Source organism: Microchirus variegatus, assembly GCF_963457635.1.
Source record: "Microchirus variegatus genome assembly, chromosome: 23".
NCBI classification, from domain to species: domain Eukaryota; kingdom Metazoa; phylum Chordata; class Actinopteri; order Pleuronectiformes; family Soleidae; genus Microchirus; species Microchirus variegatus.
The window spans coordinates 16,077,108-16,104,423 of NC_139824.1; the positions used below are offsets into that span (position 1 = coordinate 16,077,108).

Below are 27,316 nucleotides of genomic sequence, written 5' to 3' on the forward strand. Positions count from 1 at the left end.
TATGTATATATATATGTGTATATATATATATACACTCACAGGCCTCTTTATTAGGTACAGAGGACACCTAATAAAGTGGCAGGAGCAGCACCTGGTGGTCGTTCATGTATGGTGCGTTCACGTCTTCTCTGCCTCTTCCATGAACTGCCATTTTCAAATGTTGGCTAACAATTTATAATAAATACACATTATTATAAATAAATATTGAATTCATCATTTATAACACATGAATACTCGTTAGTATGTAGTTTATAAACACAGTTACGGATGTTTTACTCTTTAGTGTCCAAATAGATGCTGTACTCGAGCAGCCAATCAGCATCCAGCAGTCGCTCGGTACATGCTAACACTTCGGCACGTGAGTAAAACATGTATAAATGTGTTTATAAACTACATATTAATGAGTAGTCCTGCGTTATAAACAATGAATTCAATATTTATTCATGCTTAACCACTTTAAAACTCACTTAAATCCCCTTTCCTCGCTGTTCTGATGCTCCGTTTTCAGCAGAAATATCTTGAACCACGCCTTAAAAGCTAAAGGCAATTGCCGACATGCGATGAGCTCATCAGACGTTAGCATTAGCTAGTAGTTGAACACGTGTACCTCATAAAGTAAGGACGTAAAGGCCATTAATTAGAGGTCAAAATGTTGGTTAGCTTGTTGTGAATACCTGGTTTTGCGTCGGTAGCGTCTCCGCTACTGTTAGCAACCATTAACAACCGTTAACCGTGGTTAGCTAGCGCGGTAGCGATGGTTATTAGCAATAGGTGATAGGTCAAAAGCTGGGGTGGGTGGAATAATACAGAGCGAGTGTGCAAACCCACTTTAGTGAAAGGGAACACAGTAAAACTCTATTTAATTAAATGTTAGCATTATCACAACAGTCTCCTGCTTTTTTTTATCTGTGTGTGTGTGTGTGAGATCAGCGTCAATCAGACTCAGCTGCTACCAAAGGTTAGCGTGAGCTACGACGGCAAACACACCTGCAGTTTATCAGCTGATTAGCTTTGGTCACAGTATTTTAACCCTTTGCAGACGATTAAGAAGACACAGTGAAGTTGATGGGGGTTTTTGTTATTCTGTAAGGAAAAGGGTTGATGTAAACACCAAATTCAACCACACAAACAAACAAACAAAACAGGAAGTGGACACTCTGCAGCGGTCCTACCATCACAGGTACTTTATTATCACAAGTCAACCAACCGTATCAAAACCACAAGTGGACACGAGCTCTCTCTCTCTCGTCTTGGCTCTCGTTTCAAAAAACAAAACAAAATCTAAAAGGCACATCTCTATTATCGTATATATTTACATTGCATACACAGTGGACACACACAAAACAAAACAAACAAAAAACACCCGGGGCCACGGCAGCTTTGCTTCGCGATGACCGAACTTAAAGCTGCTTCCTAAAAAAAACACACACACACACACACAGTGATGTCGTATACACCTGTTAAGATTCTCGCTAAGTCACAGTATTCAAGTCGACGGCTCTCTGAATCCGCTCCGTTTTAGCCAACAAAGCGTTTGAAGGTGAAAGTCCGAGGCTGGATGTGAGCCAAAATGGCTGCCGCGCGGGGTTTCGTGCTCTCGCGAGTCTGTTTTTTTTACGTGGACGTGCACCGAAAAACACCTACGACGAAGAAGATCAGTGTGGAAACAAGACAGAGGTCAACACTATGAGCTCAGTGCAGGCTTGTACTATATATATACATATATACATGTATATATATACGTGTACAGTATCTATATGCAGAGCCGTTTCTTGCTATATGCGGAATATGCAGAGCCGTTTCTTGCTATATGCGGAATATGCAGAGCCGTTTCTTGCGATATGCGGAATATGCAGCTGCATAGGGCGCCACAGCCACCAGGGGGCCCCCAAACTGCAAACTCAGACTCATATTTTATTATATTTTTGAGAATTTAAAGGTACCTGTCTTTATTTGCATGTATTGGATGTGTTCATTATGCATATATTTGCAAAGCGTGTAAGTGTTTGTGGGGTAATCAGAAAAAGTTAGGAATCTCTACCTCGAGTTTGAAAAAAAAAAAATAGGGGCCCCCAAATAGTATCTCGCATAGGGCCCCCAAACAGCTAGAAACGGCCCTGTCTATATGTGTGTGAGTGAGGCAGGAAGGCCAACAGTGACTGTGTTGTTATTGTGTCGTTAAAGGTCACGGGTGGACAAGGATGTGATAGTGTTTGTTACATGGCATTAAATGTACGCGCGCGTGTGTATGTGCAGGTAAATGTACACGTGTGTGTGTGTGTACAGGTGTGTGTGTGTGTGTGTCAGACATAGTCCACGAAGACGTCGACCGTGTTCTGCAGCAGCGGCTGCGTGGGCGCCGTGGTGCTGCAGACGGAGCTCAGCCGCCGCGACGACGCCCTCTCCTGCCCCGCGGCGTTGCTCAGCGTCAGGTACACCTGACCGGAAACAACAACAAAGACGACAGGTGTGAAAAATGGCCGTCGTTTCCTGTTTGCAAAAAACAACAACAACACAATACTGAACAACAACGAACGCGCACACTTACGTTCTTTGTTTTCTCGGACAGCAGCAGCTCCGTCCTCTCCACTAACTTCCTGAACGACGGCCTTTTCAGGGGATCGTGGTTCCAGCAGGAGAGCATCATGTCATAGCTGAGGGTGTTTTAAAGACTGTGGTGAGTTTTTTTTTACAAACAACAACAATGAAACTACAAAAACACACGTTTCTGATTGTAAGGTTTTGGTTGTTATAGCGCAGGGGTTCTCAAAGTGTTGATACCTGAGGGCCAATTTAGGAACCCAACATTGGACTGAGGGCCGCCAAAGGAATAAAAAACCAGAAATAAATCCCATTTGTAATAATTTTAATGACCAGATTGCAGTTCTACAGTTTAGCGTTAAGTAATATAATTTATAATTTACTGGGTAATTACCCAGTATTTTGGCCATTGTTCTTACCTTCTAATTACAGGTTAATACCAAGTAACACATTTCTGTTACCATATATTTACTGGGTAAATAGCTAGTAATTGGGGGCTGTAGCTACCTGCTTATTACCAGCTTATAACACAATAATACACTAAAATTCACCATATAGAAACCAGGTAAATACTCATTGCGGGGCCATAGCGCGGCAACTAATGATTATTTTCGTCATCGATTAATCTGTCGATTATTTTCTCAATGGAGAAATGTAAATGTTCAAATTTACATATTTAAAGGCGCCATATGTAAGAATGTGGCCAAAAACAGTTACTACATTCAATTCAAAACACCAAGGTCTTTTCGGTTTCGTTTTCTGACATAACTGGCAACCCGTGGTTGCTCGGTAGCTGAGACTCTACTGACTGCAATGACTGGTAGACGGCGGTAGGTGGCGCCACGTGCCAAAACATGATTTCAAAACAAACATGATTTGCAGTTTGCAAAATATATTTTTAATGCAAATATTTTGTCTGTACTGTTGTTGTTGGTGAGTTCAGTTTGTTATATGAACATTATTCCTGAGTCTCTGTGACATATTAGGAGGATTTTATGGCCAGTTGCTTTAGATTTATTACATAATGCACCTTAAAGAAGCTAAAACAATCAGAAATCTTGTTTTAATCGTGAAAAGAGCTGAATCGATGATCAAAATAGTTGAGGATTAATTGTTTCAGAGGTTTCTGGGTGCATAAAAACACATTTGTGCTGCAGGAAATGATGATTTTATAGACCACACAATGAAATAGAGGTAGTTTATTTAGTTCCCGCCTAATGTTACACTGTCAACTGGGAAAAGTTCTTATATTTGATTAATAGTAGAAGTTATAATAGTTAGTTATAAGCAAATATTCATTGGTTCTTCAGTGTGTGTATCAAACAAAAACAATCTGATGATGCTAAAGCAGGGTTTCTCGCTCCAGGTCCATGTTTTAGCTGTTTCCCTCAGGTGTGAAACATCTAAAACGTGGAGTGGAGTGGATAAACCAGGATCAGGAGTCAGAAACTCTGTACCAAAGATGTCATAACATATATATATATATAAGTAATATAATGATAATTTTCCTCAAATACGAACACTTACATGTCAACAGGAGCAAACTCAGGTCTATTCATCCTGTGTCCGTCTTGAATCATGCGATAAAACGCCGATCCCACCTGCATCCCAGGGTACGGACTGTTCCCTGAAACACACACACACACACCAAAGACGCTCACGTCAAAAAAAAAACATGTCGCGTACAAGAAGAATCGATCTCAGTTTCACTCCCACTAAGTGCATCATCGGTCGACTCAAACTAATAATAGCTCAGACGTTATGAAGCGGATTTTGAAACGGTTAAAAAAAAGAGTCTGACGGGAAATGTTTGTCGTACCCAGAGAGAAGATTTCCCAGAGCAGGATGCCGTAGGACCACACGTCACTCTCGAAGGTGTAGACGCAGTCGAAGATGCTCTCAGGAGACATCCACTTAACGGGAAGACGAGCCTGAGGGAGGAAGAGCAGGTGTTTTCATGCTTTAAACCATACGTGCTCTGCAGAGGAGTCGCATACTAGTCCTTTATTAGTCAATATGAAGCACGTATTAACATCTTATGAAGGAAAACTCTTCATTCATGTCGTCATAGAGGTAAAATAAGGTGTTAATATGTGCTTAATGTTTACTAATAAAGGGCTAGTATGCTACTTATATATATTATGTTAGATTAATTCCATTCGGTGTAAGCTAGTGTGTTTTTCTGCAGCAACTTTTCAAAATAAAATGAAAAAGGCCAATAATGAGAGACTATTAATTTTAAAGTTTTGTGTTTATTTAATGAAATAAATGAATAAGCTGTTTGTTATATACTTAAATAAAACGTCAAAACTCAGCATATACGGTACTATATTATAATATTAAGCTTGTATTGTAGGAAAACTCTTAATTCATGTCGTAATAGAGGTAGAATAAGGTGTTAATACGTGCTTAATGATTACTAATAAAGGCTAGTATGCTACTTATATATATATTTATTATTTATATATTATGTTAGATTAATTCCATTAGGTGTGACTCATGTTTGCTAATGTGTTTTTCCGCAGCAGCTTTTCAAAATAAAATTAAAAAGGCCAATAATGTGGATGAGAGACTGTAATTGATTTTAAAGTTTTGTGTTTATTTAGTGAAATAAACACAGAAGCCGTTTTTTTCTATATTTCTTAATCTGTTTATTCACTTTATTGTTGCATTGCATGTAAAGTATTAAACTATTTTGAAGATCGATTCATCTGTTTGAAGATTTTTTCATGATTCAAACCAGATTTCTGGTCGTTTTAGCTTCTTAAATGTGAATATTCTCTTTGTTGCTCCACAAACACTGATCAACGTTTTTTTTAACGTTTTATGGACCGAACGATTCATCGATGATGAAAATAATCGTTAGTTGCAGCTCTGTAATTCTGTGTTGCACTGTTGTTGTGATTGTATAAATAAAGCTTCTCTGCTGCTTCCACCTCCTGCAGTGCCATCAGCTCACCTGCAGGAGGAGCTCACACCTGCTCCTCATTCACTCATCACCTCCTCAGCCTTCATGTTTCCTGACCCTGCAGACTCTCCTCACCACATCTTAACAGACGACTCTGTGGTAAAGTCACGTCTCTCCTGAAAACCTTGTTTACTTGCTGTGTTTTGTGTTTTTTGTTGTCTTTTGTTAGTAATCCCTGTGCTCACCTTTGTCCTAAACTGATTCGTAACGTCAAACAAACATCACGTCATCTCAATCCTGGGTTTTCTGCACTGGCCTTACTGTGGTCACATTCAGTGTTTGTATGGATCTGGATCCAAACGAGGATAAAAATGATGATTAAATAGACTTTAAAGGGACACTGTGTAGTATTGATGGGTTTATATAACCCAAAATCCACTTTTTTATACATATTATGTGCTCCTGCATTGTCTAGTCGCTGTATAATAGTTTTTGTTTCATTTTCGTAGTGTTTCAAAAAATCATGTAAAATAACATGGTCACGGGCCGCGGTTGCATAGCCACTGTTAGCAGCGAGACGCCGTGTTTCTACGGGAGCCTGTAAGGACAAACGCAAGAGAACAAATCAAGCGTCTCTTTACTTGTAGCGGAAGTCCCGCCTCCACTGACGGAGCTAACACGATACACAAAAGACAGACTTATACATCTGAATAAATACTAGAACCTCATCTGCTGACACGGAGAAAGACGACGAGGACGACATTTGACCGGCTGAGGATACCGTAGCGCTCAGGGAAGGGAGGGGGTGAGCAGAGGAGCAGTTCTTTGTTGTAAATCTCAGCCTCTCCTCTAGATGTCACTATAAACTACTTACTTCACCTTTAAAGGGGGATATATGTAAGAAATGTATGATGTTAAGTCTTTAAATGACCAGGATTGGAGAATATTGGAGATATTTGTCCTCCACAGCAGAAATGCTGACTCTGTATGAGGTCAGCGTGACTTTTCATGACACCCTTCATCTATTTGATGAAATAAAGCGAGCAAATTTAGTGGAATTCTTTTAAATCACTCTTTTAGTGTCCTCTTATTTACCTTTGTGCACCTTTTTACTTTTGCATTAAAGGCGCCATATGTAAGAATGTGGCCAAAAACGGTTACTACATTCAAATTCAAAATACCGAGGTCTTTTAGGTTTAGTTTTCTAACGTAAATGGCAACCCGTGGTTGCTCGGCAGCTGAGACTCTACTGACTGCAATGATTGGTAGACGGCGGTTGGTGGCACCAAATGCCAAAAACATGATTTCAAAACATAAACATGATTTGCAGTCTGCAAAAGATTTTTTTAATGCAAATATTTTGTCTGTACTGTTGTTGTTGGTGAGTTCAGTTTGTTATATGAACATTATTCCTGAGTCTCTGTGACATATTAGGAGGATTTTATGGCCAGTTGCTTTAGATTTATTACGTAATGCACCTTTAAATGAAAATAAACCTACATTTTAGCCACACCACGGTTCAAAAAGTTTGGGCTCACTTAGAAATGTCCTTATTTTTGAAGGAAAACACTTTTTTTGTTCAATAAATATAACATTAAATTACTCATAAATACACTCTATACATTGTTAATATGTACATAGGTGTATAGAGGCCCATTTCCAGTGTTCTAATGGTACATTGTGTTTGCTAATGGTGTTAGAAGACTATTGGATGATTAGAAAACCCTTGAAAACCGTTTGTATTTGAAGGGCAAAATGATTATTTGGAATAAAAATCATTATTTCTAATCTTATCAATGTCTTGACTATATTTTCTATTCATTTTGCAACTCTTTTCATGAATAAAAGTCTGACTTTTAATGGAAAACAGATCAAAAATTGTCTCGGTGAGCCCAAACTTTTGAACACTCGTGTACATGCGTACAATTATAATTAAAAGTGAGTTGTTCTCGGGAACAGTGTGAGAGTATAATATTTGTCAGTGTGAGGAAGGACACGAAGGTCAGACAGAGACTCACGTTTCCTCGTAGCACATAGCTGGCATCTGTGGTGATGTCACGTGCCAGCCCAAAGTCACAGATCTTTGCCACGCGGCCGTGAGTCAGCAGAACGTTCCTGGCGGCGAGATCTCTGTGGATACACTACGCACACACACACACACACACACACACACACACGGTGTGATTGAGTGATTATTGACACTGTGACCAGTTCCTGCAGTCTGTATGTGTCATCATTTAATGGACATCACTTAAGGGAACGTCATACTATACTATGTCGTCCACTTCAATGTCATACTACACTATTTCGTCCAAAATCTGACCATTTTTAAAAAAAAAAAAATTTGGACAAAAATTTTACAAAAACGTCATACTATACTATGTCGTCCAAAATTGGACAATTTTCCCCAAAAAATTTTTTTTACCCCAAAATGTCACCAAAATGTCATATTATACTATGTCGTCGACCTCAATGTCATATTACACTATTTCGTCAAAAATCGGACAATTTTTTTGAAAAAAATTTTTGGTCCAAAATTCTACAAAAAACGTCATAACATACTATGTTGTCCAAAATTTGAAAATTTTCCCCAAAATTTTTTTTTACCCCAAAATGTTATATTATACTATGTCGTCGACCTCAATGTCATACTACACTATTTCGTCCAAAATCGGACAATTTTTTTGAAAAATAAATTTGGTCCAAAATTTGACAAAAACGTTATAACATACTATGTCGTCCAAAATCGGACAATTTTTTTGGAAAAAATTTTTGGTCCAAAATTTGACAAAAAACGTCATAACATACTATGTTGTCCAAAATTTGACAATTTTCCCCAAAATTTTTTTTTACCCCAAAATGTCATATTATACTATGTCGTCGACCTCAATGTCATACTACACTATTTCGTCCAAAATCGGACAATTTTTTTGAAAAATAAATTTGGTCCAAAATTTGACAAAAACGTTATAACATACTATGTCGTACAAAATCGGACAATTTTTTTGAAACATTTTTTTTACCCCAAAATGTGACCAAAATGTGAAATTATACTATGTTGCCGACCTCAATGTCATACTACACTATTTCGTCCAAAATCTGACAATCTAAAAAAAAAAAAATTTTGGTCCAAAATTTCACAAAAAACATCATAACATACTATGTCGTCCAAAATCGAAAAAAAAAATTGATAAAATGTTGGTGATGTCGATGAAGTCGATGTGATCGACCCTTCAAATCAGAACCGTAGAGGTTCAGGGACAGGCCTTTTGTCCTCTATGTGTCATCGTTTAATAAAATACCCACACTAACTTAGTTTTAAAGACAACAGAATGTGTTTATGCTAAATATTACAGTGAAAACACAGGCCTTTACTGCTAAGATAAGGTCAAAAAACGACATAAAAAAGGCAGCCGATAAGGGTTTTTATTTAAATGTAGGAAGCTGCTTCCCAGTGTTCAACCTTGGCCCTGAGCCATGGCCTGGTTTGATTTATAAGCAGTTTAAAACCTTCGCCCGTAACCGCTCTATAAATATTAATATTAAAGAAAAAAGCCTTACATTCTTGGAAGTGATGTACTCCATCCCTTTGGCCACTTGGTAGGAAAAGCTCAGGAGATCCTCAGCATCCAGAGACATCTCCTCTATATCGTCTGCACAAAAGAAAAATATCACATCATTGTGTTCTTTAGTGACGGAAAACAGGGTTTAAATAGACTTTAAAGGAGGATATATGTGAGAAATGTGTTGTTAATCTTTAAATGATGTCAGTTGTGTATTTGTACACTAGCGTTCAAAAGTTTGCGCTCACCTATACAATTATTTTTGTTGTGTTTTGCATTAAAAGTCACACTTTTATTCATCAAAAGAGTTGCAAAATGAATAGTAAATATAGTCAAGACATTGATAAGATTAGAAATAATGATTTTTAATCAAAATAATAAGTTTGCCCTTTCGTCAAAGAAGCAGCAAAACTGTTTTCAGCTTATTAGCAAACGATTAGCATTAGCGATTAGCATTAGCAAACACAATGGACCATTAGAACACTGGAAATGTACATATTCCATTAAAAAACCCGATGTTTGCAGCTAGAATAGTCGTTTACCATGTTAACAATGTATAGAGTGTATTTAGGATTGATTTAATGTTATATTCATTGAAAAAAAAAGTGCTTTTCCTTCAAAAATAAGGACGTTTCTAAGTGAGCCCAAACTTTTGAACGGTAGTGTATGTGCATGGGTAAAAGTACAGCTTCTTATTCTTATTTAACTCTGGAAACAACGCTCAATTCAGTTATTTGAATTGAATTAAATACCCTTTAATTTAGTGTTGTAACATACAATTCATTCGTTTTCTACCTGACTGTGAAGGTCGTTCCTTCTCAGAGGGACGCATGGCCACGTATCCTGTACGAGCGTCCTCTATGCTGCACACACACACACACACACACACACACGTACTATAAGTACTTATATTTTTTTAAATCAGTTTTCAGGGACAATTCCACACACACACACACACACACACACACACACACACCTTTTAGGCTCAGACTGGCTCGAGACGTTGCGATAGTAACCGTCGCCAACTTGGGAGTTGAGGAAGGACTCTCGTTTCCTGCGCAGGAAGTTGAGGAGGTCGCCATAGCAACAGTACTCGGTGATCACCAAAATTGGACCTGGCAAGAGATGAAAATAAACTATGTTAAAATGGCACAAAGAGAAATCCGAGTGTCTGTGTCTGAAGGCTGATTTCACTATTTTGCGTTAAAACACATTGTTGTGTGTCAATAGATTTAAATGAGGTTTTAAAAATAAACCCCATGTAACTCATGCGCTCATGGTCTAATCTAAATGCTGCATTATAATCAATAGCGAGGCCCAGACGGGTCAATAGTAACGTTGATTGACAGGACGCTAAATACGCGAGCAGTCAAAGTGCCGTATCCCGACTGTCCGATATCTGATTGTCAATAAAGTGCTGCGTGTACAGACGATGCTCATTATCATTATCCTAGAAAAAAAAAAAAAAAAAAAAGTAAATCGATAAATAAACAAAAATCCAATGAAGCAATAAAGCAAAGAGAAATACAATATTAACCGATTCCACGTTATTGTCCACGCTAAAAAAAAAACGTCGTTACCGCCGACGGTGCAGGCTCCCAGCAGGTTGACGATGTTGACGTGGTTGCCGAGGTAACTGAGAACCTTCAGCTCCGACATCAGCGCCTCCTTCTCCGTGGCGTGAGCGTTCGCTGAGGACAGAGTTAGACAGTTAAACAATGTTCTCGTCATCAAATGTTGTCATAAATTATTGAGAATTAGGAACTAGTTTGAGCAACTTTATTGACAATTACTGAGTCACACAGGTCACACGATGCACCTGAGGGAGAGCGAGACGTCGAACGGGGTAGAAAGAAAGGCTAAATAAATCAAAGTGGGAGTCAATATTTCATCATTTCAGTGTCAAACCCCCCTGGACTTGTGTTCTGAGAAATAATGAGGCTCTCGGAGCACAAACAGCTTTCTGTGTGGGTGTTAAATCTCAGTGGGGTCTTTGTGTTTTGCTTGTTTTTCTGTGTTTTTTAACAGGGAAAAATGTGATAACGCTCTCCAGTATTTTTTTTATTTTTGAATTCTGGTGACTGATTTAAACTCTCGTTGAGTAAATGTAATGTAATGTAATGTACTTTATTTTTTAAAGGTGGGAAAATACATAATACACAGACCACCAGGGTGTCGTCACCACGTTTGAGGGCTTTAAAAAGTCAATATTAAAGGCGCCATATGTAAGAATGTGGCCATAAACAGTTACTACATTAAAATTCAAAATACCGAGGTCTTTTAGGTTTCGTTTTCTGACGTAACTGGCAACCCGTGGTTGCTCGGCAACTGAGACTCTACTGACTGCAATGATTGGTACACGGCGGTAGGTGGCGCCACATGACGCCAAAAACATGATTTCAAAACATAAATATGATTTGCAGTCTGCAAAATATTTGTTTTTAATGCAAGTATTTTGTCTGTACTGTTGTTGTTGGTGAGTTCAGTTTGTTATATGAACATTATTCCTGAGTCTCTGTGACATATTAGCAGGATTTTATGGCCAGTTGCTTTAGATTTATTACATAATGCACCTTTAAACGTTTAAAATCAAGACTTACGTTTGAGCATCTTCACAGCGACAGTCGTGACGGTGTCTGCAGAACAGAGTCCGTACGCCGTCGCCCTCACGACCTTTCCAAAGGCGCCAGAGCCCAGGGTTTTACCTTTAACACACAGAAATATTTAAACAATATATTAAAAAAATAAATGAAAAAGTATAGTATGATTCTGTTTTCTCACAAATATAACGTAAGGTCATACCAAAGCGCAGCTTCTGTCGAGGAAACTCCCATTTGGAGTCGTACGGCAGCTGCGTGGGGTCAATATAGATGTAGTTGTTGCCGTGGATACTCTCGATGACCTTCCACTGGATTTGAAACTTTGGTTTCTGTCGGGGGTTTGGAGAAGAGTTTTTATTAAACTTCTATTAAATATATATTAAATATAAACATTTGTAGAACCTTTTGACACAGTTTTGAGTTAAAGTTAAATGAACGTATGAATAATGTTGGTGGGTTAGGATCAAGACGAACAATGCCGAACTGTAGATCAGTGAAAAAGACTTAACAATCTCAAGAAACGTGGCTTAATCTCCAACAATTAGCAAAGTCTAAAATCTCAATATTTAACACAGGAGTCTGGTGTGGTTAGCGACAGCGCTGCTAGCATCACAAACCCTGCCGCTATAGGTGGAAAATCTTAATAATAATAATAACAGCTCTGGTTATATATGTGAATATGTGAGTAATTAAACTTAAAGTTGGCTGAAGATTAGCATTTTCTCGTAAAATTATGACTTTTCTAATATTACGACTTTATTCTCGTAATATTACAACTTTATTCTCGTAAAATGATGACTTTTTTTCCTAATATTGTGACTTTTCCAATATTACGACTTTATTTTCATAATAGTAAGACTTTATTCTCGTAAAATTATGACTTTATTCTCTTAATAGTAGCCTATAACTGTCATGCCGAACGATGCCGAACTGTAGATCAGTTAAAAAGACTTAACAATCTCAAGAAACGTGGCTTAATCTCCGACGATTACCAGGGAAAAAAACTCAATATTTAACACAGGAGTCTGGTGTGTTTAGCGACAGCGCTGCTAGCATCACAAACCCTGCCGCTATAGATGGAAACGCACGTGAGTTTAATTTCTACAGTCTTAATAATAACAACAGCTCTGGTTATATATGTGAATATGTGAGTTATTACAATTAAAGTTGGCTGAAGATGAGCATTTACTCGTAAAATTATGACTTTATTCTCGCTATAGTATGACTGTTAAGCCGAACAATGCCGAATCTCAAGAAACGTGGCTTAATCTCCGACGATTACCAGGGAAATGTCTAAAAACTCAATATTTAACAGAGGAGTCTGGTGTGGTTAGCGACAGCGCTGCTAGCATCACAAACCCTGCCGCTATAGATGGAAAAGGGGCTTTGGCACTTAAGATTCATTTCTAAATCTTAATAACAAAAATAATAATAATAATAATAACAGCTATGTTTCTATATGTGAGTAATTAAACTTAAAGTTGGCTGAAGATTAGCATTTTCTGCGTATGGATGAATTAATATCAATGTCTATAAATCCTTAAACTAATTAACAGATTAGAATGTGGACTGGCAGCAATATATGTGCATGATTTATGAGATTTATTACCGCTATTTATTATTCACCGAGATTAAATTACCTCTTCATCACATAATGTAATTAATAATGTACTGTGTGTGTGTGTGTGTGTGTGTGTGTGTGTGTGTGTGTGTGTGTGTGTGTGTGTGTGTGTACCTGCATGTACTTGTACAGCAGCACCAGCAGGATGAGGCTGAGCACGACGCCGGTCGTCACCATGCCGGTGAGAAGAGGCGTGAACAGTTTATGAGGGACGACGCGTTCTGAGAGGAAAAACACACACACACACATAAATATCACATAAATACAAATACAAATACACAATCAGAAACCACACGAGGGCTTTGATGTATTAATAACGTTTACGCACAACAGACTGAAACAGAATTGATGCACTTTTAAATGATTAAATGCTGTGTTTTGGGAGCATTAGTTGGTTTGAAATAATAACACAACATAAACTTTTATTGGCCGCATGACAGGGATATTTGCAATGTTACAGTAGCAAAACAAATAACAAAAATAACAAATTTAAGGTAATAAATAAATAAATAAAACATGCATATTATAGTATTAAGGCCAAACTTTATGATAAGATAGTCCTTTATTTGATAATAATAACAATACATTTGATAATGGTAAAGAAGAATCTCATAATTTATTACTTTATTCTGGTAAAATTATGACTTTTTTCTCCTAATTGTGACTTTTTTAATATTACAATTTTATTTTCATAATATTAAGACTTAATTCCCGTAAAAAATATGACTTTATTCTCTTAATATTATGCCTTTTCTAATATTAAGACTTTATTCTCGTAATATTACAACTTTATTCTCATAAACGTATGACTTTATTCTCATAATATTGTGACTTTTCTAATATTGCAACTTTATTTTCATAAAATTATTACTTTATTCTCATAATATAATGACTTTATTGTGTTAAAATTATTACTTTATTCTCGTAATATTACGCCTTTGCTGATATTAGGACTTTATTCTCATAAACGTATTACTTTATTCTCATAATATTGTGACTTTTCTAATATTACGACTTTATTCTCTTAATATTACGACTTTATTCTCATAAACTTATGACTTTATTCTCGTAATATTGTGACTTTTCCAATATTATGACTTTATTTTTGTAAAATTATGACTTTATTCTCGAAACACACACACAAACACACACACACACACACACACACACACACACACACACACACACACACACACACACACACACACACACACACACACACACACACAGCCCGAGCTTTAAGTCAGACAGCTGCAGCAGCGGTGTTTGTTGTTTGTGTGACGAGGATTAACATCATCTAATCCCAGCCTGCATAGTCAGCATACACTAATCTCATTCAATCTGTGACCAGTAACCACACGCAGGGTCAGTGGGTTCAGTTTGTCTGTGTGTGTGTGTGTGTGTGTGTGTGTGTGTGTGTGTGTGTGTGTGTGTGTGTGTGTGCGTACCACTGATGGAGAACAGTGTGTAGGCCTCCTCCCCCTCAGTGCTCGCCACACATTCCAGTGTGTGGTAGTGAGCCAGTTCCTTGGTGACGTTCAGACGACTCTCCACTTCACTCTTACCAAACGCAGACTCCGTCACCATGGCGACCTCCGGAGTCTCCAGCTGGGTGGCGTTGGGCAGGTGTGAGCACCTGTGGGAAGGTTTTACACGTCACTTTATGTGGAAACTGACATGTTTTGACATGTACGACATTTACAGAAGAAGAACAGCAGCTTGCTTTTTGCATAAATTACCTCCAAAGACCTACAAAATATCAAATTATGACTTTTTTTCTCCAAATATTGCGACTTTTCTAATATTACGACTTTATTCTCATAATATTATGACTTTATTCTTGTAAATGTATGACGTTATTCTCCTAATATTGCGACTTTTATAATATTATGACTTTATTCTGGTAAAATTGTGACTTTTCTAATATAACAACTTTATTCTCATAACATTATGACTTTATTCTCGTAAAAATTATGACTTTATTCTCCTAATATTGCGACTTTTCTAATATTATGACTTTATTCTCATAAATGTATGACTTTATTCTCATAGTATTACGACTTTATTCTCATAGTATTATGACTTTATTCTCGTAAAATTGTGATTTTTCGAATATTACGACTTTATTCTCATAGTATTATGACTTTATTCTCGTAAAATTGTGACTTTTCTAATATTCCGACTTTATTGTCATGGTATTATGGCTTTATTTTCATAAAATAATGACTTTATTCTCCTAATATTGCAACTTTTCTAATATTCTGAGTTTATTCTCATAATAATATGACTTTATTTTCGTAAAATTATGACTTTATTCTCGTAAAAATTGTGACTTCTAAAATTACAACTTTATTCTCATAATATTATGACTTTATTTTCATTAAGTTATGACTTTATTCTTGTAAAATTGTGACTTTTCTAATATTATGACTTTATTCTTAGAAATACGAGAATAAAGTCTTGTTATGACTTTATTCTTGTAAAATTGTGACTTTTCTAATATAATGACTTTATTCTTAGAAATACGAGAATAAAGTCTTATTTTGACTTTATTCTCCTAATAGTGCGACTTTTCTAATATTATAACTTCATTCTCATAAAACGATGACTCCAGTTCCCACTGAAAGACGCTCGTTTGCAGAAAATAAAACCTCAGCCTCAGTTTGTGCAGAACCATCTGTCTGTGCCTGTGTGTTGTGCACCTGCCTCGGTCAAACCATGTAATCCTGCACCACTGTCTTCACACCAAGCCTTTTTTTTTGTTGTTTTGTCACAAGCAAACACAAGTTCTTTCAAGCGAAACGAGATAACGACCAACATACGGCCCCTTTATCTGCGATCTCCGGGGGGATCGCGTTGTTGTTGTTGTTGTTGTATCTCATTTCTTATCATCACGGACCATAAGTTTAATGAAGCCGCGTCGTCTCATCGTTGGGCTCTAATTGCCTAAAAGTCTGTCTCGGTTCGCTAACCTCGGTGAATAGTATTAAACGCCGTTGTCCAAATATGTTGTTGGTGATGATGATGATGATATCTGTTGAAAGATGATGGAAATTAAAACAGCTATTCAGAGGATGCAGATGCTCGTGGGTGCAGTTATTTCTTTCCTTTTACCAGTTACTCTTGAAATCGTGGGTGAAAGCTGGACATAAAAGTTTAAAAATGTCATAATTTATATTCATAAAGTCATAAATTACAATATAAACTGTCAAATCCTCAGTTTAAGGCTGAGTCCTGACATTGTTAAAGGAATATGGCTTCTCCTGCTTATTATTTTTGTCATTTTGCGATAAATAACAAGCCTGTAACGTATTTGCAAATGAGTTCCTCGCAGGGATTTGTGCGTTTACGCAACTAGCACTACGACGATGCTCGGTAAGCAGGGGGCGTGGCCTATGCCTGTGTTAGTTCTATTACAAAGATGAGCAAAGAGGCCATTTCACAAATAACTCAAATGTCATGCTGGTTGAAAATGTCTTGGTTGCTTTGTTGTTGTCAAACATTCAAAACAACGCCTGGCTGCTAATGATGCTAATGAGGCTAATGACGCTAATGATGCTAATGATGCTAAGTTAATCATATATTCCAGGACAGACTCCTTCTGGTGGCACGGCAGAAAGCAAAGCATTAAAGATCTAATGGGTTTAACCTCCAGCTCATGATGACGCGCAACCATCTAATTCCGATGTAAACAATCTAATAATGCAACTGCAAACGCAGGAAGTGCACAAACACTCTGGCGTACCTCGTGTGCGGCAGCTCACAGAAATACCAGCTGATTTTAGGCACCGGATAACCTGAAGCGACGCAGCGCACCTGTCCGTCAACAGGCCCCTCCTGAGCGATGATAACAGGTTTGCCTTGTAGAGACAAAAGAGAACGTACAGTTGTTATTAACATTATTGATATTAAAGGTGACAATGTAATAAATGTAAAGCAACTGGCCACAAAATGCTCCTAATGCTTAAAAAAATATTTTGCAGACTGCAAATCATGTTAATGTTTTGAAATCATGTTTTGGCGTCATGTGGCGCCCCCTACCGCCATCTACCAATCATGGCAGTCAGTAGAGTCTCAGTTGGGGGGTTGCCAGTTGGGGGTTGCCAGTTGCCACATTCTTACATATGGCGCCTTTAACATATACTTTAACAAATAACTTTGAGGATAACTGGGATCTAGTCACACTTACTACTGACATATACGTGGAACAAATGATTGACCGATGCGTCCTCGTGGCTGACCGAGAACTCGTAGATCCCTCCTTCCGAGCCGAGGACCCTCACCAGCCTCAGCTCGCTGATGTATCTGGTGATAAGACAAAAAAAAAACATACACGTCAGATTCTGTATTTCCGATTAAAACTGCGACTCCATGAACGTGAACCTTCGTACCTGTATTTGCGGCGGTGGACGCTGATGACGTGCTCCGTGGTGTTGAGGAGCCGCTTGCCGTTGTAGGACCAGGACAGGAAGTCGGGCGACGGGTAGGCATCCAATTCAACCCTGAGGCTCAAGCTCTCGCCCTCTTTGACGTCCGCCTGGACTGGACTCGGACGTCCTAACATGGCGACGAAGCCCCGATCTGGAGAACGCAGCAAAAAGAAAAACCAACGTATTCAGTTGGATCGCAAACGACTGTCCGTGTATCTGCAGCCAACATCTCGCGGGACTTTATAGAGTTATTGAAGTGAAGGGAAAGAACCTGGAAATAGCAAAAAAAGAGCCTCCAAATGGCAAAATATAGCCGAGATACCATGATCCACCATGAGCTTCGTTATACTACTTACTACTTTACTACAAAGACGACAACATGTCTACGTGAAGGAACTTCGGCGATCACCTCGAACGTCCAGCTGCAGCTCGGCAGAACTGGTGCCTCTCTCGTTGTGGGCGGAGCATCGGTAAACGCCCGAGTCCGACTGGTTGGCGCCCGCGACGAGGAGCGACGCCGCCCGCTGGTAACCGCGCAACCCCGACAGGATGTGCGAAGCCTGAGATTCTTCGGGACGCTGGAAGGACAGGACGTACATTTACATTACATCAGGCTTAAGTCATAGCATAGCAGATCTTTCTTTGTGCAGGAGTATGATCTTAGTCTGAGGTGTTTTTCTTCAGTCTCACCGCCGTTGAGGGGAAATGCCACTTCAGACTGAAGTCCGGGTTGACGTTGTTGGAGCTGCAGGTCACAGAAAACGGCTCCCCCTTCCTCAGGATGATGGTGTCTTTCTGGGACAGCGTGATCACCGGAGGCAACTCTGGAACTGGACCAAGAGAGGGGGCATATTGTGATGTGATATCATATCATATCATATAACAATAACACTTATCCTTCATTTAGCCATCTTGCTTTAAAATAAAAGTCACGGGGAAACTTGGGTCACGTAGGTCATGACATTTGCACTTCTTTAAAGGGATAGCTCGGAATTTTGGACATAAGACCTATTTTCCAACTCAGCCGGTGTGATGGAGATGTTTTCAAGAAATTTCATTCAGTTCTTCTAGTTGCAGAGTTCGCTGGTGCTATGGCTAGCGCAAGTCAATGGTACCTGCTAGCATGGCATTAGAAACACTCATACCGACTCCACAGTGCACCCGAGGCAAATCAATTGTAACGGCAGACTATCGATGTACATATCTGTGTTGATAGAATAATATTTGAAACAAAACTAACCTCGCATCGCATGAATTATTGAGGGACTACTTTCTCAGCAGCAGCGGAATCAGTCCACCGCTGTCATAGCTAACAGAAAGTATGACGCGCTGCTGCTGCTGCTGAGACATAAATCCTTCAAATTGCAAGGTTGGTTTTATTTCAAACATTCTATCAACACAGATATGTACATCAATAGTCTGCCGTTACAATTGATTTACATTAGAGTGTTTCTAATGCCATGCTAGCAGGTACCATTGACTAGCGCTAGCCATAGCACCAGCGAACTCTGCAACTAGAAGAACTGAATGAAATCTCTTGAAAACGTCTCCATCACACCGGCTGAGTTGGAATATAGGTCTTATTTCCAACATTCCGAACTATCCCTTTAAATCACAAGATTTCAGCTACTCCATTGTGAAGATAAAAATGTGAAGTAAGCCACAAGCGGATTCGGATCGCGTACGACTTGTCCACACATACAGTGAACGATGAACTCCTGATAATAAACGATCCCTTTATTTTCGCTCTGTTTGGATTCCAAACAGCGGCGTCACGCACGGTTGCACAGCTTTGTTCGCTTTCAATCTCTAATCCATCTTTTCCCACATGTGCAGTAAGTCCATGAAAACACTGTACAAACATTCACACTGGCCCAGAAGATTGATTCTCCTGACCTTTTAAACACAGTGTATGGCATTTCTGTTATAAAGGGGTCTTTTTGTTAATCTAAACAATAACAAAAATACAGCGTGGGATCATGGGAAACGTGGTCTTTGCACTTAAATGTGTAATGTAATACATAAAAATGAGTTAGAGCAGAAGCAGAGACGAGTAAAGTGGATGACGTCATTAAAAAGGCGACCGGTTATCTTTAAGTAACTCGATGCGCTAACTGATAGCTCTTATTTTAAACCTTTAAAACCGTCAAAAGCCTCAGACTTAGACATTTTCAGTTCATAAAGAAACAAACAAACCTTTAAGAACGGTAGATTTGTAAAAGAGGGGATTGAAGAAGAACGTTTGATAGACTCATCAAACAAAGCTAGCATGTATGCTAGCAACACAGAAACACATTTTTACTGCAAATACTGTATATGCAGTTGTCAGTTCCAAGACATCAATCGTCATTGATTACTAATAATCAATAGTTAATTATCACCACCCAATGTTTACGGATACCTTGGGATTTGTCACGGTTGATGTGAATCATTACAAGGCCCCCAAAAAATGAGATTGAACACGTGTTTGCTGCTAATTTGCTAATGCTAGCATACCTGCCCTTCTGAGTGAAGGAGAACCAACATTGGTCGTCATTAGAAAGTGTTATCTAGAACAGTGTTTCCCAACCCTGATCCTCAGGGAACTCTGCCCTGCCATGTTTTAGATGTTGCCCTGCTCCAAAAACACCTGATTCAGATGAAACATAACATTTTTGGAAAAAAAAATTGACTAAAGTTGAAACATAAAATTTTTTGGGGGGAAATTGACAAAAGTTGAAATATTCAATTTTTGAATTTTTGATTATTATTTTTTTTACAAAAGTTGAAACATTGATTTAAAAAAAGACAAAAGTTGAAACATTATTTTTTTTTTAATGTGAAAATTTAAAAATATTAAATTTTTTGGAAAAAAATTACAAAAGTTGAAACATATATATATATTTTTTTTTTAATTGATAAATTTAAATATAATTTTTTTGGGAAAAAAATGACAAAAGTTGAAACATAATTTTTTGGGGAAAAAAACGATTTGAACAAAAGTTGAAACATTACGTTTTTGAAAAAATGTTTTGAACAAAAGTTTAACTAGGGCAACATCTAAAACGCGGCAGGGCAGTGTTCCCTGAGGACCAGGGTTGGGAAACACTGATCTAGAACACAATTAACAATAAATTACTGCTGATATTCAGATGAACATCTCCGTTGTGTCCTCTTCTGTTAAACCATCTGTCCTCATGTCCTCCTTCACAACAACCATGGACCTTCTCTGAGGTCTTCCTCTTTATCGTCAACATCCTTTGTCCGATATACAGTAAAAACCATCATCTTTATTTCCAAAGTGATCGACCTGAGCTGCCCCTCAAATATGCTCACCCCTAAATCCTACGCATTAACGAAAGCTGAATTACTGGCAGCATTAAGCTGCTTTTAGAGGGAAAACATTAGCTCAGACATGTCTTTTCTTTGGAGATTTATCTGCCCATTCAGCATCTTCTTCTTCTTCTTTCAGTTTTAGCTGAATTATCGCCCATATCTTGTAAAGTTCTACTAAACGGTTGAAACGACAATCTCTTCCTTACCGAGCCGCACGTCCACGGTGTACTGGGCGGACGTGACCTTGAGTCCGCGCAGCCGCCCCGCGCAGACGTAGCAGCCCTCGTGCTCCTTCCTCACGTTGCCGATGACGACGCCCCGCTGCAGGCTGCGGCCGTAGCGCATGTCGGAGGGCAAAGGTCGTCCGTCGCAGGTCTCCAGAGCCAGCAGCGTGACCTCGGGGTCGGTCACCAGACACGGGATGGTGCAGTTCTCACCTGCGCGCACCAGGATCACGTTGACCATGGTGCGCTGGAAGGCGTTTTGGGCGTCTGAGGAGATGAAAGATGTTATTGGATGTTTGATCGCGGATCTCTTCGCCCCCCCCCCAAAAAAACACTGACCTTTCACGTAGACGTAGATGGAGTTGTGCTCCAGCGTGCTGTTGTTGACGCAGACGTAGCGGCCCATGTGGAAGGCCTGCGCCGACGGCACTTTGACGTAAGCCACGCCGCCCTCCTCCAGCTCGCCCTCCAGCCGGCGAGCCCTCTCCCACTGCCACCTCAGGCTGGACGGGGCGCCAGGCGCCGTGGCGTTGTCGTGGCAACGCAGCTCCAGCTTCCCCCTCTTGGGAATGACTACGTGAGGCCCGCTGGGGGAGATGATTAGCTCACACCACACTGCAACAGAGGGCGGGGGGTTGGGGGGGGGAAACGGCATGGTTGATGTATGGCGGTCCTCAGGGACAACCCTATGTTCTGCAGGCCCTATGTTCCCAAAGCCTGTGGCGCTGACAAGCCCGCGGTACGCCATACGCGTTGGGGGAAGTGCGGATTTAACCCCAGCGAAATGTTACGGACAGATCTGGCATCAGTCGATGTCTGTTAGGGTTAGGGTTAGCATTCTGTATTCTGTAGGGCTTTCAGAACATAGGGATTTCGGAAAGATTTTCGGAACGATTTCGGAACAATTTCGGAACGATTTCGGAACGATTTCGGAACGATTTTGGAACGTAGGGATTTCAGAACATAGGGATTTCGGAACGTAGGGATTTCAGAACATAGGGATTTCGGAACGTAGGGATTTTGGAACGTAGGAATTTCGGAACATAGGGATTTCAGAACATAGGGATTTCGGAACGTAGGGATTTCGGAACGATTAAAGAACATAGGGATTTTGGAACGTAGGGATTTTGGAACGTAGGAATTTCGGAACATAGGGATGTCAGAACATAGGGATTTCGGAACGATTTCGGAACATAGGGATTTCAGAACATAGGGATTTCGGAACGTAGGGATTTTGGAACGTAGGAATTTCGGAACATAGGGATTTCAGAACATAGGAATTTCGGAACATAGGGATTTCGGAACGATTTCGGAACATAGGGATTTCAGAACAGGGATTTCGGAACATAGGGATTTCAGAACATAGGGATTTCGGAACGTAGGGATTTTGGAACGTAGGAATTTCGGAACATAGGGATTTCGGAATGAATTCGGAACATAGGGATTTCGGAACATAGGGATTTCAGAACATAGGGATTTCAGAACATAGGGATTTCAGAACATAGGGATTTCGGAATGTAGGTATGTAACCGCGGTTCTCAGGCTTTTAGCTAGGATTTTTTTTAGAGGGTGGCTAATGAAGCCAAGGCAAGTAACTCAAATTGGGCAAGTTCCCACAGACGCAGAACATCACAGAACTCTGTATGACAGAAAACATGTGCTTTGGGAAGCAGCTGGGGGAACAAGTGAACAATAAACACAAGAGAAAGTGGACAAAATTGGGTTAATTGTGTCTAAGTCGCACATATTTGTTCTGATTTTAATCAAATTTGGTACAGGTGTTACGATCATGATTCCAAACAAATTTCCAATGCACTTCCATTAGCCCCTCCCACCCAGAAGTCAGCCATTTTGAGAAAAAACTAAAATGGCTAGTCTACGCAATTGAACAAACTCTTGCTAGCACGTTTGAGCTAGCCCCGTCAAACTCGGTCCATATGTTTGAGCAAAAAAAACGTTAAAATGGCAGAAAAACGAATTTAAAGGTGCCATATGTAAGAATGTGGCCAAAAAACGGTTACTACACTCAAATTCAAAATACCGAGGTCTTTTAGGTTTCGTTTTGTGACGTAACTGGCAACCCGTGGTTGCTCGGCAGCTGAGACTCTACTGACTGCAATGACTGGTATACGGCGGTAGGTGGCGCCACATGACGCAAAACATGATTTCAAAACATAAACGTGATTTGCAGTCTGCAAAATGTTTTTTTTAATGCAAATATTTTGTCTGTACTGTTGTTGTTGGTGAGTTCAGTTTGTTATATGAACATTATTCCTGAGTCTCTGGATCGAACAAATAAAACATGCAAAAAAAAAAAGTTGTGATCTCATTTAATCACTTCACGACGTGATGTTAAACGGATTATGTCGACACCGATCCCCTCAGGACAGGGCGCTATCTAACCACCGCGGCTCAATCGAACAATCAATAATTATGTGAGTAATCACGCATTACTCAAGGCCGCTCGTTCCGTTTCCTTAAGACGAGTAAACTCGCTCTATCTAACATTTCATCTCGTCAGTTTTTTTTTCGTACAGTTTTCCACATGATAGGCACCATTCCAAGAGCAGGGCTCTTCATGTGACTGTTGTGCCTTCAGGCCTGGAGAGGCTGAGAGAGCAGCGACGCAAACACACACACACACACACACACACACACACACACACACACACACACCAGCGCCTGTGTTTATCCACAGGCTTTTACAGCAGGACGTCTTTTCAGGATTTTGTCTTTTACAGCTCGAAAAACAAAAGAAAAGAGTTGACCGAGGGAAGTCAAAAGGTTTTGTTCCGTGACTAAACAAAAACAATCTTAGCGATGCCAGAGAGAGAGAGAGAGAGAGAGAGAGAGAGAGAGAGAGCTGCTGGATATCAGTGCTGCAGGGTGTGTTTGTGTTTAAAAGATGTGGCTGTGCTTTCTGCTGCCAAGCTGAGGCGCATGACCTTTTCTTTTTTATTATTATTATTATTATTATTTTGGTACAGTTGTGAGGTCTAAACCCAAACCTTCTCCCTAAACTAAACCTAGTTGTACATTAACCCTCACATGACCTGAAACTACAAGTTTGGCTGTTTGAAAATAGTCATCATGTCATTATAGCAATGGTTTTGAGCCATAGTTTAGCTTCACTGCCTAAGTAAGACAGGACACACACATACAGTCATGTCTTTAGGTGGCTGTGAGGACTCTGAGGACATAATGCATTCTCTAGCTCGCAACTTAAAGGTGCATTATGTATTAAATGTAAAGCAACTGGCCATAAAACCCTCCTAATATGTCACAGAGACTCAGGAATAATGTTCATATAACAAACTGAACTCACCAACAACAACAGTACAGACAAAATATTTGCATTAAAAAAAATCTTTTGCAGACTGCAAATCATGTTTATGTTTTGAAATCATGTTTTGGCGTCATGTGGCGCCACCTACCGCCGTCTACCAATCATTGCAGTCAGTAGAGTCTCAGCTGCCGAGCAACCACGGGTTGCCAGTTACGGCAGAAAACGAAACCTAAAAGACCTCTGTATTTTGAATTTGAATGTAGTAACTGTTTTTGGCCACATTCTTACATATGGCGCCTTTAATGCCAAATATGATAAAAGTGTCTTCGTAGCATTGGTTTAGAGCCAACGTTTATCCTCACAACCTATTAATCAATACATCTTTGTCTTTCTACACTCTTAGAAATAAAAGTGCTAAGTAGAACCATATAAGGTTCTTCGGCTTGTCCTCGTAGGAGAACCCTTTTGCAGGGTTCCACCAAGAACCCTTTTAAAACCCTTTATTCAGGAAAGGGCTTTTAAAGGGTTCTCTGGATCAAAAATGGTTCTTACTGGAACCATTAGTGTTACCAAGAATCCTTGAAAAACCCTTCCTTCAGGAAAAGGGTTTTTTAGAAGCAAATGGTTCCAAGTAGAACCTCAGCCCTTGTTGAAGGACCCTTTTGGAACCCTTATTTCTAAGAGTGTACGGCTAAATACACTCTTAGAAATAAAAGTGCTAAGTAGAACCATATAAGGTTCTTCGGGCTTGTCCTCATAGGAGAACCCTTTTTAGCTCCATGTAGTAACTTTTTATAAATGTTCCACCTGTAACCCTGTTTGGAGGGTTCCACCAAGAACCCTTTTAAAACCCTTTATTCAGGAAAGGGGTTTTAAAGGGTTCTCTGGATCAAAATGGTTCTTACCGGAACCATTAGTGTTACCAAGAACCCTAGAAAAACCCTTTCTTCAGGAAAAAGAGTTTTTCAGAAGCAAATGGTTCCAGGTAGAACCTCAGCCCGTGTAGAAGAACCCTTTTGGAACCCTTATTTCTAAGAGTGTACAGTTGGCACTCGACACTCGCTCAGGGCTGATGCTAACACGTCTAACCCTGCTGAAAACCCACTCATAACTGTGAAATTGTTCAAATAAATGACCGCACAACAGTGTGTGTGTGTGTGTGTGTGTCACCGTGTCTTCATGACTTACAACACAACACAAACACACACTTAAACACCATAATTCACTCCCGTAACGGTAAAAATAACCAAGTCTTAAACTTAAAAAAGCCCCCTTGACAATATGAGGAATGGTTCCTCCTCTCACACACACACACACACACACACACACACACACACACACACACACACACACACACACGTTCGGTTTACATGACTTCAGGGGACATTGCATTGACTTTCATTCATTTCCTGGAGACTTAATCCAACTCTTAACCATAATTAGTACTACGCCTAATCCTGACATTAACATTAAAACACAATTTTTTATCCCCCCCCCCCCCATCATCATCATCATATGTGTCTGTGTAAACACGTGTAGGTCCCCACAACATGAGCAAACACCTGGAAAACACCTGTTGCTCGCGGGGGGGGGGGTGAAAAGAAAAGGAGACAACTTGGTCCAACACAGGAGTTATGCAAATATGATGCTGATATGATCAGTAAACTGTGACTGCGCCGTTAAACGCCTCACAGTGTCAATAAATATCTCCATGAGAAGATTGTCTATATATATGTGTGTGTGTGTGTGTGTGTGTGTAGTGAGATACTGCGCAATGGTACGCAAAAAAAAGTTATTTACCAAAATAAAGCCACATACACATGTCCCTGTTTTTACAGCATATTGTGTTTTAAATAATAATAATAATAATGTATAAAATTAGAGTAAAGGAACAATATATGAGGGTCACAATGATCCAGAAGTGACTCGGTCCTTTTCCCCTCGTGTCTTACCTGTCAGTGGCATCAAAACAAACAGAGAGGCTGAAACAGTCCAGTGGCTCCTCATGGTTTTTCGTGGGTTTTTTTTTTTTTTTTTTTCTTAATTTAAACTCGAATCCACACGCGTTTCAGCAGCAGCAAAAACGACCATTCTGAAGCTCCCGGGGTCTAATCCGGTGTAAGAGCGGAGGAGCAGAGGAGCAGGTCCCGCCGCCACTGTGATGATGATGATGATGATGATGAGCGCACTGTAATAGAATGATCGGGTTGATTTCAGTGGAGCAGCTTAAAGGCACAGTGCAGCGTCTTCTTCCTCTCTCTCTCTCTCTCTCTCTCTGCCACTCCTTTCCGCTCCGCATTGGCTGGATCGAGGCCAACGTGATGAGGCGAATATTATACTGGGGGCAAAAACACGCGCGCGCCACCGGCTTCTCTGCTCTGCGCGCTTTTACGCAGTCACCGCATCACAGGGTGCGATCCTGTGTGAATAATCCGCACTGACATAAACACGCACTCATGTTTTAATCATCACAGACTTAAAGCTGCAGTGTGTAACTTTTGGTGTTGTTGTTGTTTTTGCTCTCACTTTGGTGTTAACTTTATGTTAAATATGCTTTAAGTTTATTGTTTTTACACAGAAACCTAATAAATGCTGCGAAGAGTCCGACTTACTTTAAGTTAATGAATGAAAGCTGAACTTTTCGTGGTATGACAATGTTTTTTTTATATACCTGGTTGGTATTTTATGTATTTTAATCGTATTGCCTTGTGTGAAAGGTGCAAAATGACGGTGGCCCTGAGGCGCAAAACGCAAAACAAAAAAAACAAACGCAAAATCGAAAAAACGCAAAACAAAAAACGCAAAACAAAAAACAGAAACGCAAGAAT

The 27,316-nt window shown here is 39.6% G+C and overlaps 1 protein-coding gene across 1 annotated transcript; it reads right to left on the minus strand.

Annotated features, from left to right (window-relative positions):
* Window positions 1-1,161: 1,161 nt before the first annotated feature.
* kitb (KIT proto-oncogene, receptor tyrosine kinase b) lies at window positions 1,162-26,578 on the minus strand. The gene is made up of 21 exons (XM_083909581.1): window positions 26,441-26,578; window positions 21,542-21,817; window positions 21,185-21,469; window positions 18,354-18,493; window positions 18,073-18,241; window positions 17,625-17,814; window positions 17,423-17,538; window positions 16,979-17,093; window positions 14,682-14,869; window positions 13,348-13,454; window positions 11,815-11,941; window positions 11,613-11,717; window positions 10,593-10,703; window positions 9,989-10,127; window positions 9,808-9,875; window positions 9,011-9,102; window positions 7,468-7,590; window positions 4,361-4,472; window positions 4,069-4,168; window positions 2,549-2,654; window positions 1,162-2,438 (listed from the first exon to the last, which is right to left on the minus strand). Exons 1-21 carry the CDS (start codon window positions 26,493-26,495, stop codon window positions 2,304-2,306), a joined length of 2,859 nt encoding a protein of 952 aa, XP_083765707.1. The 5' UTR covers window positions 26,496-26,578; the 3' UTR covers window positions 1,162-2,303.
* Between the last annotated feature and the right edge of the window lie 738 nt (window positions 26,579-27,316).